Below are 22046 nucleotides of genomic sequence, written 5' to 3' on the forward strand. Positions count from 1 at the left end.
TAGAACAAAGGCAGACAGATAGCCATGGTACATGTAGTACATAGCAATCAATCAGCACCCAGCAAGTACCCACCCCACTCGTCCACTCTAACTCCTTGTCATACGCACGTAAGAGGCCATCACTATTTTCTCTTCGTTTGCTCAGTAGGTCAAGCGAGCCGAAGCCACCGACAATCTCTGAGAGAAAATAAAAGAGGGAAGGAGTCAGACGAAAGTGAAAAAAAAATCTCAGACAAGGCTGCTGTGATAAACGAGCAAGAAGAAGTAATTGCGACAGCAAGAGAAAAAAAAAAAAAAGAAATGCAATTTTATCTCATTTTATTCGGCCGTATTTTATCCCATTCAGTTCTGCTCTATTTTATTGCATTTGATCTCTAGCTCTTTCTTTTCGTCTCGTTTCGTCGGACAAAAAGAGGATATCAACTCCATGTTGAGGGGAGACAAGAAAAATAAACAATTAAATGCATTTTGAAGCATATTAGTTTCTACACCCTGGGACCCTGTCCGCTTAATAGAGCCAAAACTGAGGCAGAGACTTGGGGCGGGACAGAAGGGGACCGAGTGGAGGCTACCCATCTTTTAACTCCATAAAATCTTCAAATCTCTTTTTTGTCCTTCTTGTATCCGCTATAATCATCCAAGTCGGAGACGACTGCCTTTGTGGGACGCAGGTTTGTTTGCGCACTCCTTCCTGCAGCAATTTATCCTCGAATTTACCTATCTATTGATATCATTGCTTTGTACACCCCTCCCCGCTCCTCTTGTCTCTTTTCTTGCCCCTCCCCTGTTTATGTATATACGAAGAACCAGCAACAAAGTTCAGAGAGTACTCAGAGAGTACAGAACTACGCCCAAAGATTAAACTCGACCTCTTTCTTGACACTGGGAGGGGGGGGGGGGGGAGAGAGAGAGAAAGAAAGACGGGCGGGCTACTTCTGCGTGGATTTCGTAGTATACTGCGGGCTATTCCTCCGAGACGAAATCATATATACATCCATCCCATCCATCCTCCTCGTCGCGGTCATCTTCAATCATTGATTGGAAGACCACCAACTCTATCTGAGCCTCTCTCTCTCTCTCTCTCTCTCTGCCATCTCGCATACATATACTATACTTTGCTACCTCGATACTTAGCTCTGGGCTTTTCTCCAGTTTGTACATATCATAAATCAACCCATCTCCCACCCCGCCTTCCAATCTCCTCTCATCTCTTTATCCTTTTTGTCCCTCTTCTTTCCTTTCGGCAATTGCCTTTCACTTCTAGTCTATTTCAACTTGTTACCTATTTGGCTTCTTGCCCTATTCACTTTACTTCTCCCATCCACCTTTTTGTCCTCATTTTACTGTTACGGTCCTTTCCAAAAAAAATCGTCCTTCACAAACGAAGCTCAGCTTGAGAAGGATTGCGTTCAACGTCCGCCATCATAACACAAATACATGTGCATGCACGGCAGCATACTTTCACACCAGTAAAATAGCATTCAAGGAAAGCACCTGAATAGCCAGAAAAACTTTTTCGCTCTTTCCTAAACCTCAATCACTCGTCGATTCCTATTCTTGCTCCTCCCCCCGTCAACTAGAAGTTGCCGTCGTCCTGTCTTGGTGACTTGCTTTTTTCTTTCCCTCGTGAACCCGGTCACGATCAAAAAGCACTGGCTTTTCACCCACCTTAGCTTAGCCTCTTTTGTGTCTCATTTACAAGGCGTTCAAGCACAAAAACCAACAAGGAAAGTCCACAGCGCGTCCTTACGCCACTACCAATGACTGCAGCTACTGCTTCATACCAAGCCTCCATGGCCGACTTGAAATCAGAACCTTCCCATTCCACCATGTGGCCCAGCTTTTCGCAGCCCATGCACATGACCAGCAGATACGCTACCACCATAGACCAAGCACTCTCTAGACCGCGCCACAGCGTTGACTTGCCTCCTCCGTACCCCGCCTTCCACTCTCAACAGTCGTCGTCTGCTAGCGCAGGCCCAGGAACTTCAAGCACTAGCTCTGGACCTCCCCGGCCCTACCATGAGGAAGACTATGACCGGCCTCCAGTCCCCCAGCAAACATACCCCAACCTAAAGCGCCCGTATGCCGCTACCGAACCGGCGCCTTACCAAGAGATCATCCAAGATCTCCGGGAAGACACCAAGCTCAATGTTGGCCACGACCAGAAGCTCCTGTCGTTCAAGCGCAGCCATGACAAGCATACTATCGTTGACCAGCATGGCCGTATGCAGCAGCTTGAGATGAATGCTCAACTCCATGGCATGTTCTTCCTCTCTGAAATGCCGGCTACTGCTAGCGACGGTACTGCTCTTCAGGCTGAGCTCACTTGCTACCGCCGCAACCTTTTCCAGATCAGCGGCTCCCTCATCTGCCCCCGAGGCCAGCTCAATGTCGTAACTGAGTCTGGCGAGACTGTCCCCATCAGCAGTATGGAAGTCACTATTAGTGCCATTGAGTCAGTCGATGGAAATTTCGTTAGATTGATCGTCATTCCTTGGAAGACCCCTCCTCCCAATGCCCCCGATGTTGCCCAGACATCTGACCAGGAGCCGCCGACTCTGCCCCTGATTCCCTTCCAAGATGAGGGCAGCGAGGCCGACGGCGAGTATGCCGTCTACCCTATCGGATGGCGTCGCTTACAATTCAGAATGTAAGTCTTTTTGTTCCGCGCTTGTCTACCGTGACCAAACTGCTAATACTTTTACACCCATAGTGCCACCGCCAACAATGGCCGTAGAAAAGAGCTCCAGCAGCACTTTGTTCTGCACTTGAAGGTCATTGCTACTCTTGCTAATGGCAGCAAGACTCCTGTCGCCGAATCTGTCACTTCGCCTATTGTAGTTCGTGGCCGTAGTCCTCGCAACTTCCAGGCTCGCAAGGAGATACCCTTGCTGGGATCTAGCGCTGGCTCGCGCGGACAGGCTCTGGTTGAGAATGGCATTGGCATCGTTGCCGGGCCCCTCACCATGAAGCCTGACACCAAGCGTGGCCTGGATATCAAGCCTCCTCGCTCGAACTTTACTTTCAGTGCTCCTAAGCTCCCCAGCGCACCTGTGACAATGCGTTCCAAGTGCGTACCTACCACTCGAACTCTCCCTCACCTAAACACTGAGACAACTGTACTAACATGGCAAGCAGCTCGTACTCGTCCCCTTGGACTGCTAATAGCATGTCACACATGCCCCCGACTCCTACGACCTATCCTCCTACGACTGTGTCTGGAGACTCATACCCTAAAGTGACGCTTCCTGGCACTTCTGGCTTCCATTCAGACAGCCAGGATATTGCTCTCCAAACTCCCGTTTCCTCGGTCTCTTCTATTCCTCCAGTGCAGCTGTCTCTTGCGTCACAGGAGCAAGGAGCTCCCATCCGCACCCAATACGCGTACGCGCCTTCGACAACTGGAACTTCTCAGCTATCTGCGGCAGCAGTTGCCGATAGCTCATTGAGCGTACCTCGCTATGTTGATGGCAATCCCCGGCCATCCAAGAGTCCTCGCAACAGCTACCCTTCTGGATCAATCACTACGCCTAGTGAGCATGCGTCTGAGTACCGCTACGGCTCATCGTACCACGACATAACTCTCAACACTAACACCGGCGACTTCAACTCTGGAGATTCGTCGACTCCCAACTCAGCACCATCTCGTGACTACTACCCCCCAGCTAGCACATGGACTTCATCCAGCGAGTCTTCTGCACCGAGTAGTGCCTACGCCTCTGATGGTCGCTCATACTCATTCGATGCATACAAGACTGGCTCGGCCACGGTGCCGCCCCCACCCCCAGCCAAGGGCCCTGTCCCATCTTCAACAGCAGCTCCGCTGTACTCCTCCAGCAACTATTCATGGAACTCGTAATTTTTGAGCGAGTTCCTGATTTTGCTGGCTTTCCTTTCTCTTGTCTTTATTTTCTCTTTATCTTTCTGCAAAACCGAATCATCTGCACACCAAAAAAAGGGGACAAGTCTTTTATTCCCTGACATGTTTTATACCTGAAGGCTGGCTGGCGTACGGAGAAATATACCATCCAAACTGGGGCTTGGACTTCTTCTCTTCTACTTTTCCTTTTTTTTTTTCTTTTTTTCCCCATCTTTTTACCCGTCACATAAGTCCTGGATTTCTTTCTTCTATTGACCCTTTCTTTTTTTTTACTCTTTTTTTTTTTCTTATAACGACCACTATGTCCCCCGCTTATTTTTATTCTTTACTACTTGATGATATATCAGCACCTGGGCTATTATTTTCTCCCTGTTTTACTTCTTTTTTCTTTGGGTTTCTTTTCTTCTCGTGGTGGATTTTGGGATGGGATACAACAAGGGCTTGGGCTTTTGCTCAATGTTGTGATTCTTTTGGTTTTCTTGCCACAGGATATATGGGTTTATTTTATGGGTACCTTTTTCTTTTTTTTGAAAGAAAAAAGGTTGGATGAAATCTTTTTCTTAGGAGAAATCTTTTTTTTTTCTTTGATGTTTTGTTTTAGTCTTTTTTTTTATTCTTTTCTTCGTCTCTTCTTCCTTGTTTTACTTTTTTTTTTGGAGGGGAGGGAGAGAGAAGGTAACAGAGTTTGATGTTTTTGTGACTGAGTTGACATATGACGCTTACTTAGGTGACCAGTGATGACATCGTATCTATGCATGATAGTATTCATATGTGATAAATCTCGCATAGGGTAGAACTCCAATCAGCGTTCATTTTACTAGCAATATGTCATGTCATTTTGAGGGGGTGTTGGTTGGGCAGTAACGAGCATGAAACGACGCAGACACCACATGAATACACAGCCAAGCTAGGTTCCCCCTGTCGTCAAGTACTTATACCATGACGTAACAAGCTCCAATTATATTTACTGCTTGAATATGAACGACATTTCCTCTGGCTTTTGGACCAAGTCCCATGGTACGGATGGTTGCTATAGGAATGCCTGCTTGACCAATGAGGGAGATTCCCCCACAAGAGTCCGATAGGCAGCCTCAACACACTTGGTATGGCTTTGGCTGACAGCTAGCTTTCATGCCCATGAGCCCACCCCAATTTTCTTCTGCTTTTCCTCTTGGGATCGGACTGTAGATTGGCGATGGCATATAATTTAAAAGCTTTGACACTACTAGTGTAGTGATTGCTGCCAACTCGTTGCATAGTGGGCTGGGGGTTTTTGATGGATATGCTATTGTCAAGCTTGATTGATACAACACTGACTCGCTTGCTTGGTACATTATAGGGATGGTGTATCGTGGCTGTCGACAGCGCCATCAACGCGAGATACTTGTTTAGGGTGGTATGGATGCGAGTGGATGCTGGATCATGCCGCGCTTCTGGGAAGGCTCACTAGAGACCCTCCAAGCCCGGTTCTGCCTCTTCGCACTATCGCGACCATCTAAGGATCGCTTTCTACCCATCTATATTCTCTGCTGCGACTTTAATATCAAAAACTGATGTATTTCAGGTTCTTTACGCTATTAATGAATGCGGATAATTGCCTGCAACCTAACGGCCTATGTAGAACTTCTATGCTACGGAGCCCTCATAGTGTATTTGGTGTGCGAACTTAGGACACTTGCCTCTGAGGGGAGTCTCACTACCTCAATTTCTCAAGCATAGGAAAAGCTACTATATTACATATATGTGTAGATTTTTTAGACTTATTTCTAGTACAACTCAAGTAGCTAATTAGTGTCTAATATTACCATTCAACAATAAACATATATATTACCGACCCGAGCGTCTTTGCCTTTAAAGTGATCCTTTGGTGAAAGCAGTAGTTACTAGTTAATTAGTTGATATGAGGTTGAAAATGGAGCAAGACAGCAGCGCACTAGCAGCACAACCGATGTTTAGCCGATGTGCCTTGAACCATGTCTTTTTTTTATTGCAAAACTTGTCAGTGAAAGTTTGAGAATCAAATGACAAAGTCTTGAAATCGACTATTTTATGGATCTTTGGAATCTCGTTATTTTTCTATCTCAGATATATATACACATATATTTATCGCTCTCATACCGCCATGTTTGAACTGCCAGATGCTAAACGGTAAATACAACCTTGACTCGCTTTCTTCTCTTTCCCCTTCTCACGCTAGAGCTCCCCTCGCTAATGCATCCTATCATAGTGTACGGCGCCATGAGCTCAATGGCTCAGACTCAGAGTCTCATCACAGCAGTGATGAAGAAATTGACTCTATCGTGCGCGAAAAGCTGCGCACTAAGCTTTCAAGTGCTTTAGAGTTCAGCTTCGACTTTGTTCCCGCAGAGAAAGCCTCTAAAGATGCGTCGTCTAGTATAGACATCAACATGACAGATGCTCTAGGGGATGAAGGCGATACGGATGAGCCTGAAGAGTTCGAGTTCCGTCTTTTTGCCTCAGATGCAGCACAGGCGACCAAAGTCATCCTTGAGTCCGACACACCTGTCAAACTGGGGGAGGGAGCTGTGCTAATGCCTTCCCGGCCCCTTACATATTACCTAGCCCCACGCGCCACTGGAAAGCTACGTGACCAATTCGATTTTGCGGCTGTCAGCGGCGACGAGGTTATGGCTTATGCTCAGCAGCGCTGGTGGGGATGCGAAATGCCGTGGAAGGTCGTTGCGGGGATACCAGCAAAGTGCGGCTTGACATTAACTCGAACAACAATCGCTACAAGCTCCCTAGCTGGCAGCAAGGGCGATGCAATGAGGCGGCGGACCAGGCCATGTAAGAAGATGCGCATTAAAAAACATATCAAGGAACGTTCAGAGAGAGCAAAAAGGGAGGAGGAAGAGCGCAGGAACATGTCCAAGGAAGAGTTGCTCAGAGACAAGAAAAAGAGAGCAAACCTGGCAAAGAAGCAGCGTCGTAAGGCCAAAGCAAAAGAAAGCAAGGTGAATTCACGGACAGAGACTGATGCTGAAGTTGTGGCAGCGGCAGCGGCAACGGCAGCAGAAGTTAGTTCTGGCTCTGGAGACTTTGGGGACAATAAATAAATCTGCCGGTAGTTGAAAGTCGCTGCTTCTCTATGACTATAAAAGCCAAATAACATACCAATTAATATATTTATCCATCAGCTACACCTGGCTCTTCAAACGACACCATGGCTAAATCTTTTCGCGATACTCGTTGTAAGGCTGGAGGGTTAGGGTTTATAGAGCTAGACCGCCAACCAATCAAACTAGGAACCGTGACCAGGCTGTCATGTAACTGCCCCTCATGGTAGAAGCCAGACTTCAAGGTATAACGTTTGTGCTGCTTGCTATGCTGACTCAAATCCGCGCTTCATAGCTGAAAACCTGTATTTTTTGTTTCTAGAATGTCACATTAACAACTCCCCTTCAAAACTTGCGGATCATCGGTTATCCCAGGCTTACTTTGCAGCTCCCTAGCCTACGAACTCACGACAAGCTTTTGGCACTTGACCTCATAGCAATACGTAGCTGCAAAGAATTCAATGACTTGCCATTATCGGTCGGCCCAGCGATAATATTGATAGAACAATGTCAGCTATTTGGCAGTATTCGTCTGGCCAGAATAACGAACGGTCCTCCGATGATGTCACCGGTGTCGCTCCCGAGATGATTGCCGGCCCCCCCCCTCCCCCTCCCAACTCACAGCAACAACAACGGCCCGACTTCCAAACTCGCATGTCAAGAAACCGACCTCAGGGCCAAAGACCCCCCAACCCACCGCCAAACACTACGGTGTCGCCATGGCCACCTGCCCCCACCCCGGGTCGCAAGAGCTCCATTGACGGCCGCATGGGCCCCATCCCGACTGAAGGCCCACAAGACTCGCTCTCACTCGGTCAGCTGAAGCGCATTGTCGCTGGTTTTCAGCGCCCAGAGAAAATGTCGTGCTATGACTATACGTACAATGACTTCGGGTCGTTTGCTGAAGAGATTAGCGAGTGGTTTGTCGATGGTGCGTGGTCTTGGAACTCTTTAGACAATGCACGCAGGTCATATTATTGGCAATGGGAGGACGCGACCCAATATATTAGTAGTCTGATCGCCGAAAATGACCCAGCTGTACATGATATTGACATCGCACATCTGGCCACGTGGGAAGATGCAACAACCCGTCTCAAAGATGGCGTTGTGAGAGGTGCGCTAGATGTTATTAAAGATGGCGATATTTCGCAGCGGTCGCCAGCTATTGGGTCATTGACTTACATTGCTCTGGGGCGCTGGGAAGACACTGCCCACAAGCCGGCCAAGTCTGGGAGTATCACGCCCGCTACGGAAATGCAACTTGAAGAAATGGTTGCGGGTATCTCTATCATGACCAAGTTGGGTGGCCTGCCCATTATCTGGGACACACTCCTAAAGATGCTGCATTCTGTGTGGGATGTCGCCAACAACGTGGCAACAATGTCAGAGGGAGAATTGTCAGACCTGAGTTCAGATATGATGCATCTCATGACAATTCTGTACGTGGCCATGCAAGTCTCCCTCAGCTACCCTGCGGATGTTGCAGCTCCTATTGCGACGCAAATCAGTGAGTTGTTGCTGCCATAGTATTCTTGTATTATATTCTTGACCCATGTGTGTCTATACTAACAAGTAGATCTTTAGTTGAGGTCAAGCCTCCTATCGTCGAAACCCTACTCATTGAAACTACAAAGCGCCGTTTTGACGATGGCGATCTTCTGCCCCAGACACAAATGCTTTTGTTGTTATGGAAGTCTATCCTCGTTGTCTTTGGAGGGTCAAAGGAGCTTCTGGAAACAAAAAAGGCAGCTAGCGAGTCTTCATTGGAAGACAAAGCACAAAATCTCATCCTTGCTTCTCCTCTCGATTACCATGTATTCCGCGATGAAATAGCGTCTAAATATCCAGCCTACATCCCCCCACACTCAAATCTACCCTATGATAACATCGGCAAGTCACTCTTATCGGCGCTTTCCAACCAACCCCAGAGAAATGCAATGAATGGGGGCATTATCCCGCCAGCTCCTGGTACTCAGATCGAGGGTAGCACGTCTATTCTCAACCAACCTGTCCACATAGCCACACCGGCCCCATCCCCCCCTCCATCCCCCGCAGCTGGCGGAAAGGCCATTAAGAAGCAAAACTACCAAACAAACCAGGACTTCCCCTTCCTCTACCCCCCCCTAGACGCAACAAGCAACAGTGCAGGCGGAAAAGGCTTTGCGGGTGAGCAGTGGGAGTCTGTAGGGCGGCGGTGGGAGGGAAGCGAGCTACCGACATCGATTATTGAGGCAGGCAATCTCTTCTCTGACAGAGTGCGCATGTCGCGTGCCATGCGGCAGATGTGGGAGGAGCGCGAGGCATTCCTCAAAGAAGATAAAGGCTGGGATCCTGTTTTGAAACCGAGTTTGGAGCCTGACGCCACAGATAATGCTGATGACAATGACGACATTGAGTCGTTGGACCTTAGCGAGCTGACACTAGAAGAGAAGCAAGAGCTTGCCCGCGTGCGCAAGCTCATGCGCGAAGAAGAAGACGGAGAGTGCGTGACAAGAGATGAGCTTGGGTTGCCAGAAGTACCCATTGACCTGGGCCCGAACCCAGAGATGATGATGTCTGAGACCAAGCGACGACTTCTAGCCGTTGATAGCTTCTACCGTCAAGGGCTTCCGTATTTCCAATCGCTTGTGATCGTTCTTCTTAAGACTATCATGGCGAATGTCTCCTCTCTTCCGGTTCCAGTTCCCCAGAGTGCCCATCCCGTTGGGCTTAAAATGGCTAACTCGGTCCAAGAAACACATCGGACGCCAGAGGAGATGGATCGTGCAAAGGGACACGAGGTCACTGCAAAGGCTGTGACTGGTATTCTTATTCTGCTTTTGAAGTGGTTCAAGGTGTCGCGTGAGTTCCTTGATGGCTAACTTGGCGTTTTGTTTACGTATGATGATACTAACTTTTGCTAGATGTGCTTAAATTCGAATACTTAACCCAACTGCTACTCGACTCCAACTATCTGCCTTTGGTTCTCAAGTTCTTCATCCACCAGGAGATTGCTAATGTTGTTGAGTCTAAAACGGATCGTCCCGAGAATTCGTAAGTCTTGGCTTATTGCTTTTCCCCTTTACCTCCATGGATATTTTCTAATTTTGGGTAGTTTCTTTCACATGTGCAATGTTCAAGCTAAAGCAGGCGCATCAGAATCCGAGTCAGACTCGGAATCGGATAGCGAGGCCCGGGACAAACCTGAAAACAGCCTCGAAGATTCTAGTCGGAAACCAGAAAATGAAGCCGAGGCCGGGTCCAGTGAGGATGACGCGATTCCACCACCTATTAAGCGCAGGAGATCGCCTCCACTCGCGCCTCTCAACACATCTGCGCCCCTAAATTCCAACAATCCTCGCCCGGAAGTTGACGAGCTCGGGTTTCCAGTCAATGCCGAGGTTCCTCTAGCACCTGTGACGGACTTCTCGCGACGCAACTTCTTCTCGCTTATTAACTATCTCCGTGTCTTACAGAAGATATGCAAGGGCAAAGCCCATCGCAATCTATTAATGGTTACTTACAAATCGTCAACCATTCTACGAAAATCATTGCGAGTGCCACAGGATGATCTACGGCTGTACACACTCAAGCTTATCAAGTCACAGGTCTCGTTCTGTGGCCGCAAGTGGCGCCAGAGTCATATGCGTGTCATCACAGCCATCTACCTTCATTGCCGCCCAGAGTTTAGAGATGAGTGGCTTTCTGGAAGCGATGTAGACGGTGATATAGAGTCGGCTTTGCCTTTAGAGCAGGCATTACGTAGCTTGACTCATTGGTCTAATGTCAGACGATACCCCGAGAAGGTGGCTGCGGCGAACGGTGTCAGAACGGCACTGAAGGCAGAAAGAGACTTTTTTGCTCGTGAGGTAGAGAAACTTGGGGCTATTGATCTTTCAGGGAGTTTGGAAGATAGCCAGGGTGGCTCTAATGGTAAGTGAAAGCGGGAGCGAGGAAGGACATTGTATTCGTTGATGTATATTCATGGTTGACTAACATATTATTTATTTACCAGGCGATCACTAGTTGCGTAACTCGCCAAACATCGACCAAGCTGAGAGTGAGGTATGCCTGAAAAATTCGCCATGGTGTTGATTAATCATGATAAAAACGAATTTCTTTTTTACAATGAAAAAAGTCGAGATCAGTAGAATCACATTGTGACTGAGCTGTCATGAGGTTGTACATGAATGTTGACGTCGGTAGTACAAACACCACAAGAGTCTAAAACACGTGATGCTGATTTTTTTGCTGCCACACTTAATGAGTCTGTCAATCTGGTGACCAATAATATTTTCAGGATAAGAGATGAATAACGGGGACTAATCTGATAAGAACACGCACAAAAATGGCAAAAAAAAATATTGGTGGCTATCCACAACCACGATGCCTACCCTGGTCAGGGCTTGGTCCACTTTTATATCCCGATTAGGCCAGTCACACCACACTCCGCAACCTTGGAACCACCCATCCAGGCAAGAATCATCGTCACCCTGACAAACCTTCCCTCTTCCTTTCCTTTCTCTCTCTTTCGCTTCTGTTTTCCGCCCCTTTGCACATACCAAGAATCCCGCCGATTCATAACAGCACATCATGTCTCACGAGAGCGTCTGGAACTCCCGCCCCCGCACGTACGGCAAGGGCTCGCGCAGCTGGTACGGTTTTTCTTCTGATTAATTTCATGTTTTTCTTCAGCCCCGGAGAGAGCAGTGCTATTACAGCAGGCTCAATCAGACCCTATTTTCTGTATTCAAAATTGCCCCTATAAAAGACGAACAAGACAGGATTTCGGATTTTCGACCTCGATATCAACGGAACAGCGATTCAACCAGATACCCTTGACGAAGCTGATGGAAGGACTCTTTTATGGATTGCATTGGGACGACATATCGAAACTTGACAGGTCCTATAAACGATACAAGCGATAGCAATGAGAGCATTGCAGCATGAGCTGTCAAGACTCCAGTAGTTTTAGTGGTGCTATGAAATGCCGGCACTTGTAGCATCACCAACTCCATATCGCGCCAACAAAATTGAGAGCGACTCAAAGATCACTCCCTACGATAGAACTACGCCTTTTACATGAACCAAAACCGCCAAATAAGCCTGCCTGTTGATACGAAACATCCGAAACTCCTTCTTCTTGTCCCTGTCTTGTTAAATGGGCAATATGCTGAACCGTCATATTGTATTATACCGAACATTGAGCTAACTAAGCATTTCTCGTACAGCCGTGTCTGCAAGCACCGTGCCGGTCTCATCCGCAAGTACGGCCTTGACCTGTGCCGTCAGTGCTTCCGCGAGAAGGCCAAGGACATTGGCTTCAACAAGGTTAGTTTCCCCCATTATTCCTACCACAAGCAGGATTACACGCACGCGATGGGAAGGGGGGGCTTCATATCTTGATCTCGCCCTTTACCATGCATAATCATTCGATACATAGCGACTAACGCAACATGAACCCCGTAGTTCCGTTAAATTCATCTTCTCCCGACTTTTCTAAAGACAAATGCCTGCCATGACCAACCCGTAAGCCCGCTTCTTGTGGGCTTTCAACCCGGAAAACGACGACCCTCACTTAATGCAAAGTCCAGCGAGAGTTGAGAGAATCGAAAAAATAGAAAGAAACTGTTTTTAAAACTCCGGGAGAGATAGTGAATGCTTCCGTGCGAGGCATGTGCATGTACAACGTAGCGTGAGATTGAAGCCCTGTAAAGGAGGAAGGAAGCTATAGATTTGCTACAGCAAACCCTGCTATTTTTTTCTAGCTAGCTGCATGATCATGCGATACGAGTCTATCTACACCCATCCCTCTTCTCCTTTTACTTTAGAGCCAATAAACATCACAGGCTAAATATATGCACTGAACATCACACACTCCAGGACAAAATCTAGTTGACAGGCATTTATTTAATCTGACCAAAACTCTCTCAAGCTTCCCTTAAGACATGAGGATGGGGGGGATTTTGGTACACTGGGGAGGGGGAAAAAAGAAACATCAAACATACAGGAAAATGAAAAAAAAAAAAGACAAAGTGGTGAAGAGGGGAAATAATACACAAGGGGACAGAGTAGAGTAAGGCCAGATAGTTGAATGAAGAGTCACAATCGCACGCTTACAGGATGCGGGTGATCAGACCAGTAGCTACAGTCTTGCCGCCCTCACGGACGTTGAAGCGCTGACCAGCTTCAATGGCATTGGGCTGGTGCAGCTCGGCAACCATCTCAACGTTGTCACCAGGCATGACCATCTTGCCGTCTTCAGTTCCCTCGGGGAAGGTCAGGGTGCACGACTCATCAGAGGTGCGCAGGTAGATCTGGGGCTTGTAGTTGGAGCCGAAACCGGTGTGGCGGCCACCCTCCTCCTTGGTCAGGACGTAGAGCGAGGCCATGAACTTGGGGTGAGCCTTCATGGAGGCTGGGGCAGCAACGACCATGCCACGGCGGACATCCTCGCGCTTGACACCACGCAGAAGCAGACCCGAGTTATCACCGGCACGCGACTCATCGCACGACTTCTTGAAAGTCTCAATGTCAGTGACCTTGGTCTTGATGACCTCAGTACCCTTACCAACCAGCTCAACTTCCTGCTCACGCTTGAGCACACCACGCTCAACACGGCCCGAGACAACGGTACCACGGCCCGAGATGGAGAAAACCTCCTCAACAGACATCAGGAAGGGCTTGTCCATGTCACGCTCAGGGGTGGGAATCCACTCGTCAACCGCCTTCATCAGCTCGTCGATCTTGTCGGCACCAATCTCGGGGCGCTTGTTCTCGAGGGCACACAGGGCTGAGCCCATGACGACGGGGGTGTTGTCACCGTCAAAGCCGTAGGTAGAGAGCAGCTCGCGCATCTCCATTTCGACAAGCTCCAACATCTCCGGGTCGTCGAGCATGTCAACCTTGTTGACGAAGACGACAATGCGCTGCACACCGACCTGGCGCGCCAGCAGCAGATGCTCACGGGTCTGGGGCATCTGGCCGTCCGAGGCAGCGACAACAATGACGGCACCATCCATGTTGGCAGCACCAGTAATCATGTTCTTGATGTAATCAGCGTGGCCAGGGCAGTCGACGTGCGAGTAGTGGCGGTTGTCGGTTGAGTACTCAATGTGGGCAGTAGAGATAGTGATACCACGCTTGCGCTCCTCGGGGGCCTTATCAATAGAGCCGTAGTCAAGGAAGCTAGCGAGGCCCTTCTCAGCCTGGCGCTTGGTGATAGCGGCGGAGAGGGTAGTCTGCAAGAATGGGGACAGTTAGTAAGATGTTGATTGAGAGGAGGGGGCCTTGAGAGGACTATCAGGCAGCCAGGTCTAGCAAACAGCTAGCTAGTCAACCAGTTAAGTTTGGCTGCTGACTGTCTCCGTGTACCTCTCCGCTGCTGCATTTTCCTAGAGTTGAGGTTTACCTTTCCGTGATCGACGTGGCCAATGGTACCTATAATGAAAATATGTCAGTCTTGTGTCTTTTTCCTGTCGCCCGCATCACTAGTTAATGGTCTGTCGTCTCTATCCCACGCTTCGTTGAGCTCCCTCTCCCTGCTTCCCTTTCTTTCTCCTACCGCAATTCCTACGTACCAATGTTGACATGGGGCTTCGTCCGCTCATACACGGCATATGAGCGGTACAGGTTCAGAGCGGCCGTCTGCTTCTTCATGGCGAACTGGACGGGGTTCACAGCAGCACTGCGCTGCACACCAAAGCGTGCGCAGGCGGCAATGGATCTCAAAGCGGAAGCCATTGTTAGATGATGTGTGAAGATGGGGTGATTAATAGAAGGGAGTCTTAGAGAGGGAAAAAAGAAGGACAACAGCAAAATAGCAACAAGAACTGCAAATAAAATAAAAGAATATATAAAAAAAAAAAAAGAAAGCCCGCTAAAAGACAACCCGTCGGGATATTTTGGTGGAGTTTTTTTTTCCAGCGTTCTTGCTTTGGCTGCTCAATTGAAATTTTTCCTAGCCGGCAATGCCAAGCTAGTGATTGGTTACTGTGAGCTATAGTGGCGCATATAAACGTGGCGTGACTAAATGTGGCGCTGAGCCTGAATGCCCCGCTACTTGCAAAGCCCCTCCCGCCTGCCCGCCTCAACTAGACAACACATGAACGATTTCACTTACTCATTTCTTCATACAACTGCAATAAATTCAAGGGAATTCCCAAATGTTAAATATCCATAGCACCCTCTTCTAAGTCTTACAATCCCCTAGAGTCTCTTACCAAATCGCCGCCTGGTCCAAGTCAAACCGTGACAGCTCTTTACCCGCATCATCCAGATCCTTCTTTGCCTTCATGCGCATGTAAAAGATTGGACAGTCCTTCGAGCTGCAAATCACCTCGCAGTGCATGCTTCCCTGGCAACGCTGGCACTGTGTCCACAGCCGGCCGAATTTCACCTCAAGATCCGACATGTGGTCTAATGTCTTGCGATAGAGCTCGCCGACACGCGGCACGCAGTCCTTACATACTGCGCCGCCGCTCTCCTCCTTACCGACTAGCGGCTTCTTGCAGCCCATGCACGTCTGAGTCTTCTTAGCAAATTTCATCAACCCACCAACGGTTGGTGCTGCCACGGAAACTGCTCGAGTGTGGTCGCCGTTCAGGAGCGATCTTGCTTTAGTCTCGCCTAGAATGGGCTCAAAAATACGCCCCAAGGGCTTAGACAACTGATTGTCCAGATAGTACTTGGTGTCAATAGGCACGTTGTTCTCAAGAACATAGATAGGATCTTCCGATTTCTCAAAGTTCTTGGCCCCCGTTGCGCCTCTCACCATGACGTAGGCTACGCGATCACCGAGGCCAGGTGCCGAACCAGGATCACGCTTCTTCATCCGCTTGGCAAGTTCAACGTGAGCTTGTTTTGCGCTGTAGTCTTCTTTAGCTAGAGCTTTGGTGATGACCAATTTAGACATGTCGACTTTGTTCTGCAGCAGCTCAGAAATTGTGTCTTTGACGTATTCCTGTGCGCCGTCAACGTCGCGATCAATCAAAATCATGCGTAGCACCTTTTCAATAACCGTCTGGACCAATGTGCAATTGTCTCGACGTACTGTCTCAATACCCTTGGTATCCATCTTGTCATACTTTTCCGTTTGTGTCCAGTACAAGCCGGCGTATCGCTTTTTGTTGATCAGCAGATATGGGAAATACACCTTTTCGAACTCAAGCTTGATTGGTTTGGTGAACTTGGAAGACACGAGATTAGCTGCTTCCTCGCCCAGTTTCATGGCCTCAGCTAGTTCCTTTGTGCCAAACTTGACCATAACGGAATCAGTATCACCATAAATGACCTGTGCATCATGCGAGTAACCATTTGCAATCGTATAGTGAGTCTCGACCTCGTTCTTGGTGCGTTCAATCATCTGACGGCCAAAACTAGTTGTACTTCGCGCAATCTCTAAACAGGGCAATTTCCCTGTCGTGGCGCCTGTGAGACCGTACACAGAGTTAGCACTAATCTTCAGGGCCAGCTGGCGGCCGTTAAGCACGGCCTTCTTGAATGGGTCCGTTTCTATAGCAAGCTCCCGCTTGGCTTGTTTTCTGGCCGACAACAGCTCCTCTAGAATCTGTGCCAAAAGGCCCTTGCGTTGCCCTATCGTCACAAAGCTATCACCATTAGGCGTGATGATATAGTCCCGGTCCTTGACCAGTTGAAATTTGTCAATAGCAGCCCGGTTGAGAAGTGTGGTGTAGCAGAGATTGTGCGCCATGATGATACTGGGGTACAGAGAGGCGAAATCAAGGGTGGCAATAGGCACATCATAATAGCCGCGGGTGGGCTCAATGACCGTGGCACCCTCGTATTGTTCATCAGATACTTGCGAGCTTAGATTAGGAATGACAAGATGTTGCTCGAGAGCTTTACGGAAAAGTTGGCTGACAAACTTGACCTGTTGACCGCGTGACAGCAAAAAGTTGAATGGCACACCCGTGACTCTGGCCATTTCCGTGTAGTTTTCGATACACGAGAGCTTTTCCAGCAATCTCTGTGGCAGATAAGCATCCTTCAAGCAGTACAGGGCAAGACGCCGCCGAGATTCAGGCGATGTGTTGAACAGCTCGGTGATCATAGAGTGGTGCACATCTTCCTTTTGCTCGCCCAAAAAATGGGCACACACTGAATTGAGACTGTAGCTTCTGAGGTGGTGGTCGCGCTGGATCAACTGAAACAGATCAAGCTGCAGCCGACCATTAGTATTGGTAGCTTTGGTTTCTCGGTTGCCCATTTGCTTGCTGGAGAGATTGGTATCCTTGGTCTTGGACTGAACGGCGGGAAGACGAGTCCAGTGGTCAAAGCCAGACACCTTGAGATGTCTTCCACGGTCGAGCAAATAAGGGATATCAAAGTTGGCAATATTGTAGCCAGTGATGACGTCGGGATCGACACGGATGAGGAAATTTCTCCATTCACGCAGCATGACATCTTCCTTGTCAAACTCAAGAATCTGTGTTGCTGTAATGCCACTAGTCTCATTAAGACAGAAGACGTTACGTACAAATGGCTTTTTATCACCATAACGAGTCACAACACAAGCGATCTGGATAACAGGATCCATATTTGCTTCGGGGAAGATGCCTTTTCTGCCCGCGCACTCGATATCGAATGAAAGAATACGCAGCGGCGCCATTTTAGACCACTCGCCTTCGGCCTTGTGAGAAATGAGTTTGCGGTAGTCCATTTGCACTTCAATCTGACAGTTAGACTGGCGCTGATTTTTGGGGACAAGTTTGTACGCATTAGCCGGCGCTTCTACCCAGCACATGCCTTGGATCTACATTTTCTATCAGTATATTGAGCCAAGAAACAGACATTAGAGAGGATATCGTACCTTGCAATCGACCATTAACCGAAGCATGTATTGAAGGTTATCAAACGTGCGAATGGGCCCCTCTGGGACCTGCCAAACAGCATTGGGGCTAACCTTGCCGCCCTCAAGCGCGGAACGGACTTTAGGTGCCCATTTGGGATCAGTTACAGTGATTTTGATGTATGGTGAATGATCTTTGCCCTGGAAGCCGTAAATGCTCTGTTTCATGTGAAGCGATATACTGTGAATGACGGGCTGATAGTTGTTTAAGCTTGCCTCCAGATGAGTCTTGAAGGGCAGGCAATCTTTAGGCTGAAACGAGACTGGAGCAGCCACGTAGAGATAGTGCTTGAAGCCCGTGATATGTAGGAGCGCCGAGTTTCCGTTTTCCGTAACACCAAACAGCTTGACTGTAGCATGCATAGACTCGCTACCCTCTTCGCCCTGTAAAAGAATCCCCTCCTCGGCCTCAATGGACTGGAAGCACAGGCTATCTGTCTTAACATCAAAATCAGGTACCGGAGCGCGATCCCATGCTTGATCCTTCTCGGCACTGTTCTGCTTAAGCTCTGATATATCCTGGCTTAGCTTCTCCAGATCACTTTCCCACTCGCTCTTGGGCTGTGAGGACAACACACGGAATCGCGGGTCTGCCTGGGATGATGGCGGGGGTCTAGCATGATGATCGCCCTTCTTCAACGGAGGCTCGCCCTTACTAGATGCAGCTATGGGAGCAGGCCGTTTGCTAGGCGGCCCCATTATTGAGTCTTTAGACTCCTGGCTAAGGCCTCGTTTGTGAGCATTGGCGGAGAGCATTGCGGGCAACGAGTATAAAAGTCGCGATGGAAAGGAATCGGGCCGGGTTATATTGGATTTTGTGAGCAGCTGTTGCAAACTGTACCAATGGGTGGATTTCAAATGTCGGGAGGTGTGATGGCGTAAGACAGATTGCATAAGCAGCAAGCCGAAGAAAGTGAGAAGGTTGAGGAGGCCTGTTTCTATTACAAAGAAATAATTAAATCCTGTATTTCAAGGCAGAACTTATGAAGTTATGCTGTTTCACGATGCAATAAATCACAGCAAGTAGGTGTCGTTGTTCTTGATATCCCTCTTGTCCTAGACGACAGTCAATGCCTCCAGGTAATTGCCAAGTTCTGGTTGTTTTGTTTATTGTCCTTGCACTTTTTTTGTGGCCTGTCATTTGCAATCAGAAACACGCATACGCACACGCGTTAGCGCGGGTTCCCCACCACTTTACACGTCCCACACCTTTTACCCTAATGCTGAATACAACGCTAACCCTAGGCAATGTTAGTTTTGACTGCAGACCACCCATTTAGCCAAGCGACAAGAACTTCTTACAGAATAGAAAAAAGGAAACAATGTTCTTACATCTGACTAACAATGGTATATCAGACTAGCAGAAATCTATGTAAAGGAGATGAAAAAGGACAAGTACAAAAACGAAAAAAAAAGTACAATCGAAACTAGCATTGCCTCAATGCGCCCGTTTTTTAAACTAGACAGTCAATGTATTTATGGAGAAATGATGGCAAAACGACATGTGAACAAGAGTTATGAAAGATCATGCACTCCATGGATGTGACCAGGAAAAAAAAGTCTAGGTGTCAGTGATATCAAGATCACCAGTTTGACACCAGTCTCTCACAGGCTGTGTAATCAGAAGAGTTAGTATTAAACCGGATGTTGACAGGGAAGGTAGAATTCCGGACGAAAGTAAAAAAACTTACTAGACAACTCATATATTTACACCATGAGCACTCATTGTGGTACTTGTAAAAGTTGTTTAACAAGACCACAAACGCGACAATCATGGCTATCAGTGAGCCAGCGCGAAGTAGCCACCAACCCCACCACAGTGGGCGGCGGCCCTTGAAGAAGCCTGTTGGATTTGATAAGAATGAGGGTTGCTTGTCATTCACTCCTGACGATACGGCAGTATAGGGCGTTTCAAGGCCCAAACGACGTCTTAGAGCATTTGGCGAATGTAGTAGGGCGATTCCCAGACCCAGACCCATGAGAAACCCGCCGATATGAGCAAAGTTGTCAAGACCAGGCAGCAGGCCGAGAACAAAAGACACGCCTATGTCAAGCATGATAAAGGCTAGATCCTTGACGGGATTCCGCCGATCACCCCACGAATAAAGCAGATCAAGCAAAACTAGGGCAATGCAGCTGAACAGCGCACCTGATGCGCCCGTAGATAGCAGACCGTCACCAGCATAATTCGCACCGAGGACATTCCCGAATATACCACCACTCATATATACAATGAAGAAGCGGAACGAGCCAATAGCGCACTCCATTTCCTTGCCAATAGTTAGCTGCATCATAAGGTTAAAGCCAATATGTATAATGCCGGCGTGCATAAAAACAGGAGTTATGAAGCGCCACCACTGGTTTGGTTCGGGACTCTGATTCTGGTTTCCATCATACAAAGGCTCAGGGACGCCGCCCATGCCGCAGAGTTGGCTCAAACTACAGTAGCCGGTAGTGGTAGTAGTGTTGGGACAGGGCCATGAGATGGAGCCCTCGTGGCCCTGGATCTTCGGAATATTGTGCATGCAAGGCGTGTAGCGGCCACCCATATTAATGAGAACCCAGGTAGAGGGGCCGATCATGGGATTGAAGGAGGGTTTGGTCATAATCGGAGAGCCGGTGAGCACGCCTGGGTTAAAAGTTAGTAGCAAGAACGAACCGAGAGAGGGGCGCGAGGAGAGGTGGAAGGCAGGGGAAAAGATGACTTGGTCTCACCGTTTCTGATCAGCTCGCCGATAAAGACGCCTATTTGGATAATAGAAAAGGTGTATACGAGAAAAGGAAATCGGTTGGTGTTGGCGCCCATCATTCCCAGCTGGCCAAAGCTGACCTTGCCCTTTTTGCGGGACCGCTTCTTTTTAGGGGCATCGTAGACGTGGTCTTGGAAGTCTTCCGGATCATGAACTTTGTTTTGGCTATGATTGCGGTTCTCCAGAGGGATGTCGTTAGAGGGGGAGCTGCTGCTCTGATTGTACGGCTGGGTGCCGCCATGGTAGGCGGTGTCTTGGTTGTAGTAGCTAGTGTTAGCGGCGACGTTCGGATTTGGGTTGTGGGAAGCAGCTGCGTGGTGGACAGCGGGCGTAGAATCTGGGTCAGGGTAAACATGGTCGTCAAAGACGGTCTCAAACGGACTTTGGCCATGGGGAGGCTGGCCTGGGCGAGGTGTACCAGTGTTGGAGCGCGAGGCTGAAGATGGGGGGTACGCTGGCGGGGCGGGTGTGTTGGAAACAGAGGGAGGTTGTACTGGAGGTGTGCCCTGCCCTTGAGCATAGTAGGGGGGCGCCGGTTTAGAGGCAGTAACGTATGGTTGTGGGTAGGACTGCTGGGATTGCTGGTTGGTATCGTGATAGCCGGCGTTGGAGCCGTAGTAGTAGTCGTTGGACGCCATGGCAGGTGGCGGACAGTGGTCGATCACAGTAGTCGATCAAATAGCAGAAACAGACGTTCAAAGAGGCCAAATGCAGGTGGATAGGTGAAGGAGAACAGAAAGGGCGTTATTGCGTGATGATTAATGGATTTAGAGGTGGCCCGGGTGTAGGTGGGAAAGCGCGGCGGGATCGTATAGGGCGAACGGTAGATGGGGCCTCGAAAAAGATCAAGGTTGATGGATAGATTGACAAGATGAGCCGGATAGGAAATAAAAATAAAAAAAAAGCACTAAACGAGACAAAAATTGACTGCGCGAGCAAAAGAAGACTGTATGCTATGTATAATAGACCAATGCTCGGACTGGACTTTGGGCATTAATCAGGTGGGTTGATTGATCCGTTAAGCAGCGAAAAGAGGATAAAAAAAGGAATAAAAACGAGGTAAAAGTTGTGACGTTTACTTGATGTCCTTGTGTCGGGCGGTGCTTCTTTATGGGTGGATTCTTCTTTTGACCCAGTAAGAATAAGTAGACGTCAAATCGTCGTCATCAGCAGGCGTGGCTGAAGTTCTGATTGACCGTGGATTTCTAGTCTGGGCAAAGGGAGGAAGAAGCAAAAGAGCACACAACAGAGGAAGAAAATAAAGAACATAAACCAGAGAATGGAAAGGGTGCGAAAAATAAAAGAGGGAAAAATAAAATAAAGAAAAATATTAAGAAAAATAACAAAGAAAAAAGCATTTGGATAAAAAAAGGCTGGAGGAACCTTTTGTCAATAGAATTAACCGTTTCAATAATAGAATGTCACAGCCCAACAGAGCACAAAATAGCTCTACACTACGCCAGCCGACCACCCAGGCCCTGAAAAAC

The 22046-nt window shown here is 48.4% G+C and overlaps 6 protein-coding genes across 6 annotated transcripts; 3 read left to right on the plus strand and 3 right to left on the minus strand.

Moving 5' to 3' along the window:
• Window positions 1–1829: 1829 nt before the first annotated feature.
• On the plus strand, window positions 1830–3862 carry HOO65_070347 (Transcription factor vib-1; the record flags this gene model as incomplete). Its single annotated transcript, XM_071004944.1, has 3 exons — window positions 1830–2653; window positions 2717–3073; window positions 3142–3862. 3 exons carry the CDS (start codon window positions 1830–1832, stop codon window positions 3860–3862), a joined length of 1902 nt encoding a protein of 633 aa, XP_070857065.1.
• Window positions 3863–6005: 2143 nt separating this feature from the next.
• On the plus strand, window positions 6006–6960 carry HOO65_070348 (40S ribosomal protein S29; the record flags this gene model as incomplete). Its single annotated transcript, XM_071005127.1, has 2 exons — window positions 6006–6031; window positions 6111–6960. 2 exons carry the CDS (start codon window positions 6006–6008, stop codon window positions 6958–6960), a joined length of 876 nt encoding a protein of 291 aa, XP_070857066.1.
• Window positions 6961–7467: 507 nt separating this feature from the next.
• On the plus strand, window positions 7468–10880 carry HOO65_070349 (Factor arrest protein 11; the record flags this gene model as incomplete). Its single annotated transcript, XM_071004849.1, has 4 exons — window positions 7468–8467; window positions 8545–9801; window positions 9864–9993; window positions 10055–10880. 4 exons carry the CDS (start codon window positions 7468–7470, stop codon window positions 10878–10880), a joined length of 3213 nt encoding a protein of 1070 aa, XP_070857067.1.
• Window positions 10881–13055: 2175 nt separating this feature from the next.
• HOO65_070350 (Elongation factor Tu, mitochondrial) lies at window positions 13056–14682 on the minus strand (the record flags this gene model as incomplete). Its single annotated transcript, XM_071005005.1, has 3 exons — window positions 13056–14180; window positions 14351–14379; window positions 14520–14682. The coding sequence occupies 3 exons, from the start codon at window positions 14680–14682 to the stop codon at window positions 13056–13058; spliced, it is 1317 nt and encodes a 438-aa protein (XP_070857068.1).
• Window positions 14683–15157: 475 nt separating this feature from the next.
• HOO65_070351 (DNA polymerase delta catalytic subunit) lies at window positions 15158–18565 on the minus strand (the record flags this gene model as incomplete). Its single annotated transcript, XM_071004850.1, has 2 exons — window positions 15158–17713; window positions 17771–18565. The coding sequence occupies 2 exons, from the start codon at window positions 18563–18565 to the stop codon at window positions 15158–15160; spliced, it is 3351 nt and encodes a 1116-aa protein (XP_070857069.1).
• Window positions 18566–19370: 805 nt separating this feature from the next.
• On the minus strand, window positions 19371–21197 carry HOO65_070352 (putative rhomboid family membrane protein; the record flags this gene model as incomplete). The annotated part of the gene is made up of 3 exons (XM_071004979.1): window positions 19371–19421; window positions 19501–20438; window positions 20525–21197. 3 exons carry the CDS (start codon window positions 21195–21197, stop codon window positions 19371–19373), a joined length of 1662 nt encoding a protein of 553 aa, XP_070857070.1.
• Window positions 21198–22046: the final 849 nt, after the last annotated feature.

The sequence above is a fragment of the Ceratocystis lukuohia genome, assembly GCF_044167205.1.
Source record: "Ceratocystis lukuohia strain C4212 chromosome Unknown Supercontig7_pilon, whole genome shotgun sequence".
Lineage (NCBI taxonomy): Eukaryota > Fungi > Ascomycota > Sordariomycetes > Microascales > Ceratocystidaceae > Ceratocystis > Ceratocystis lukuohia.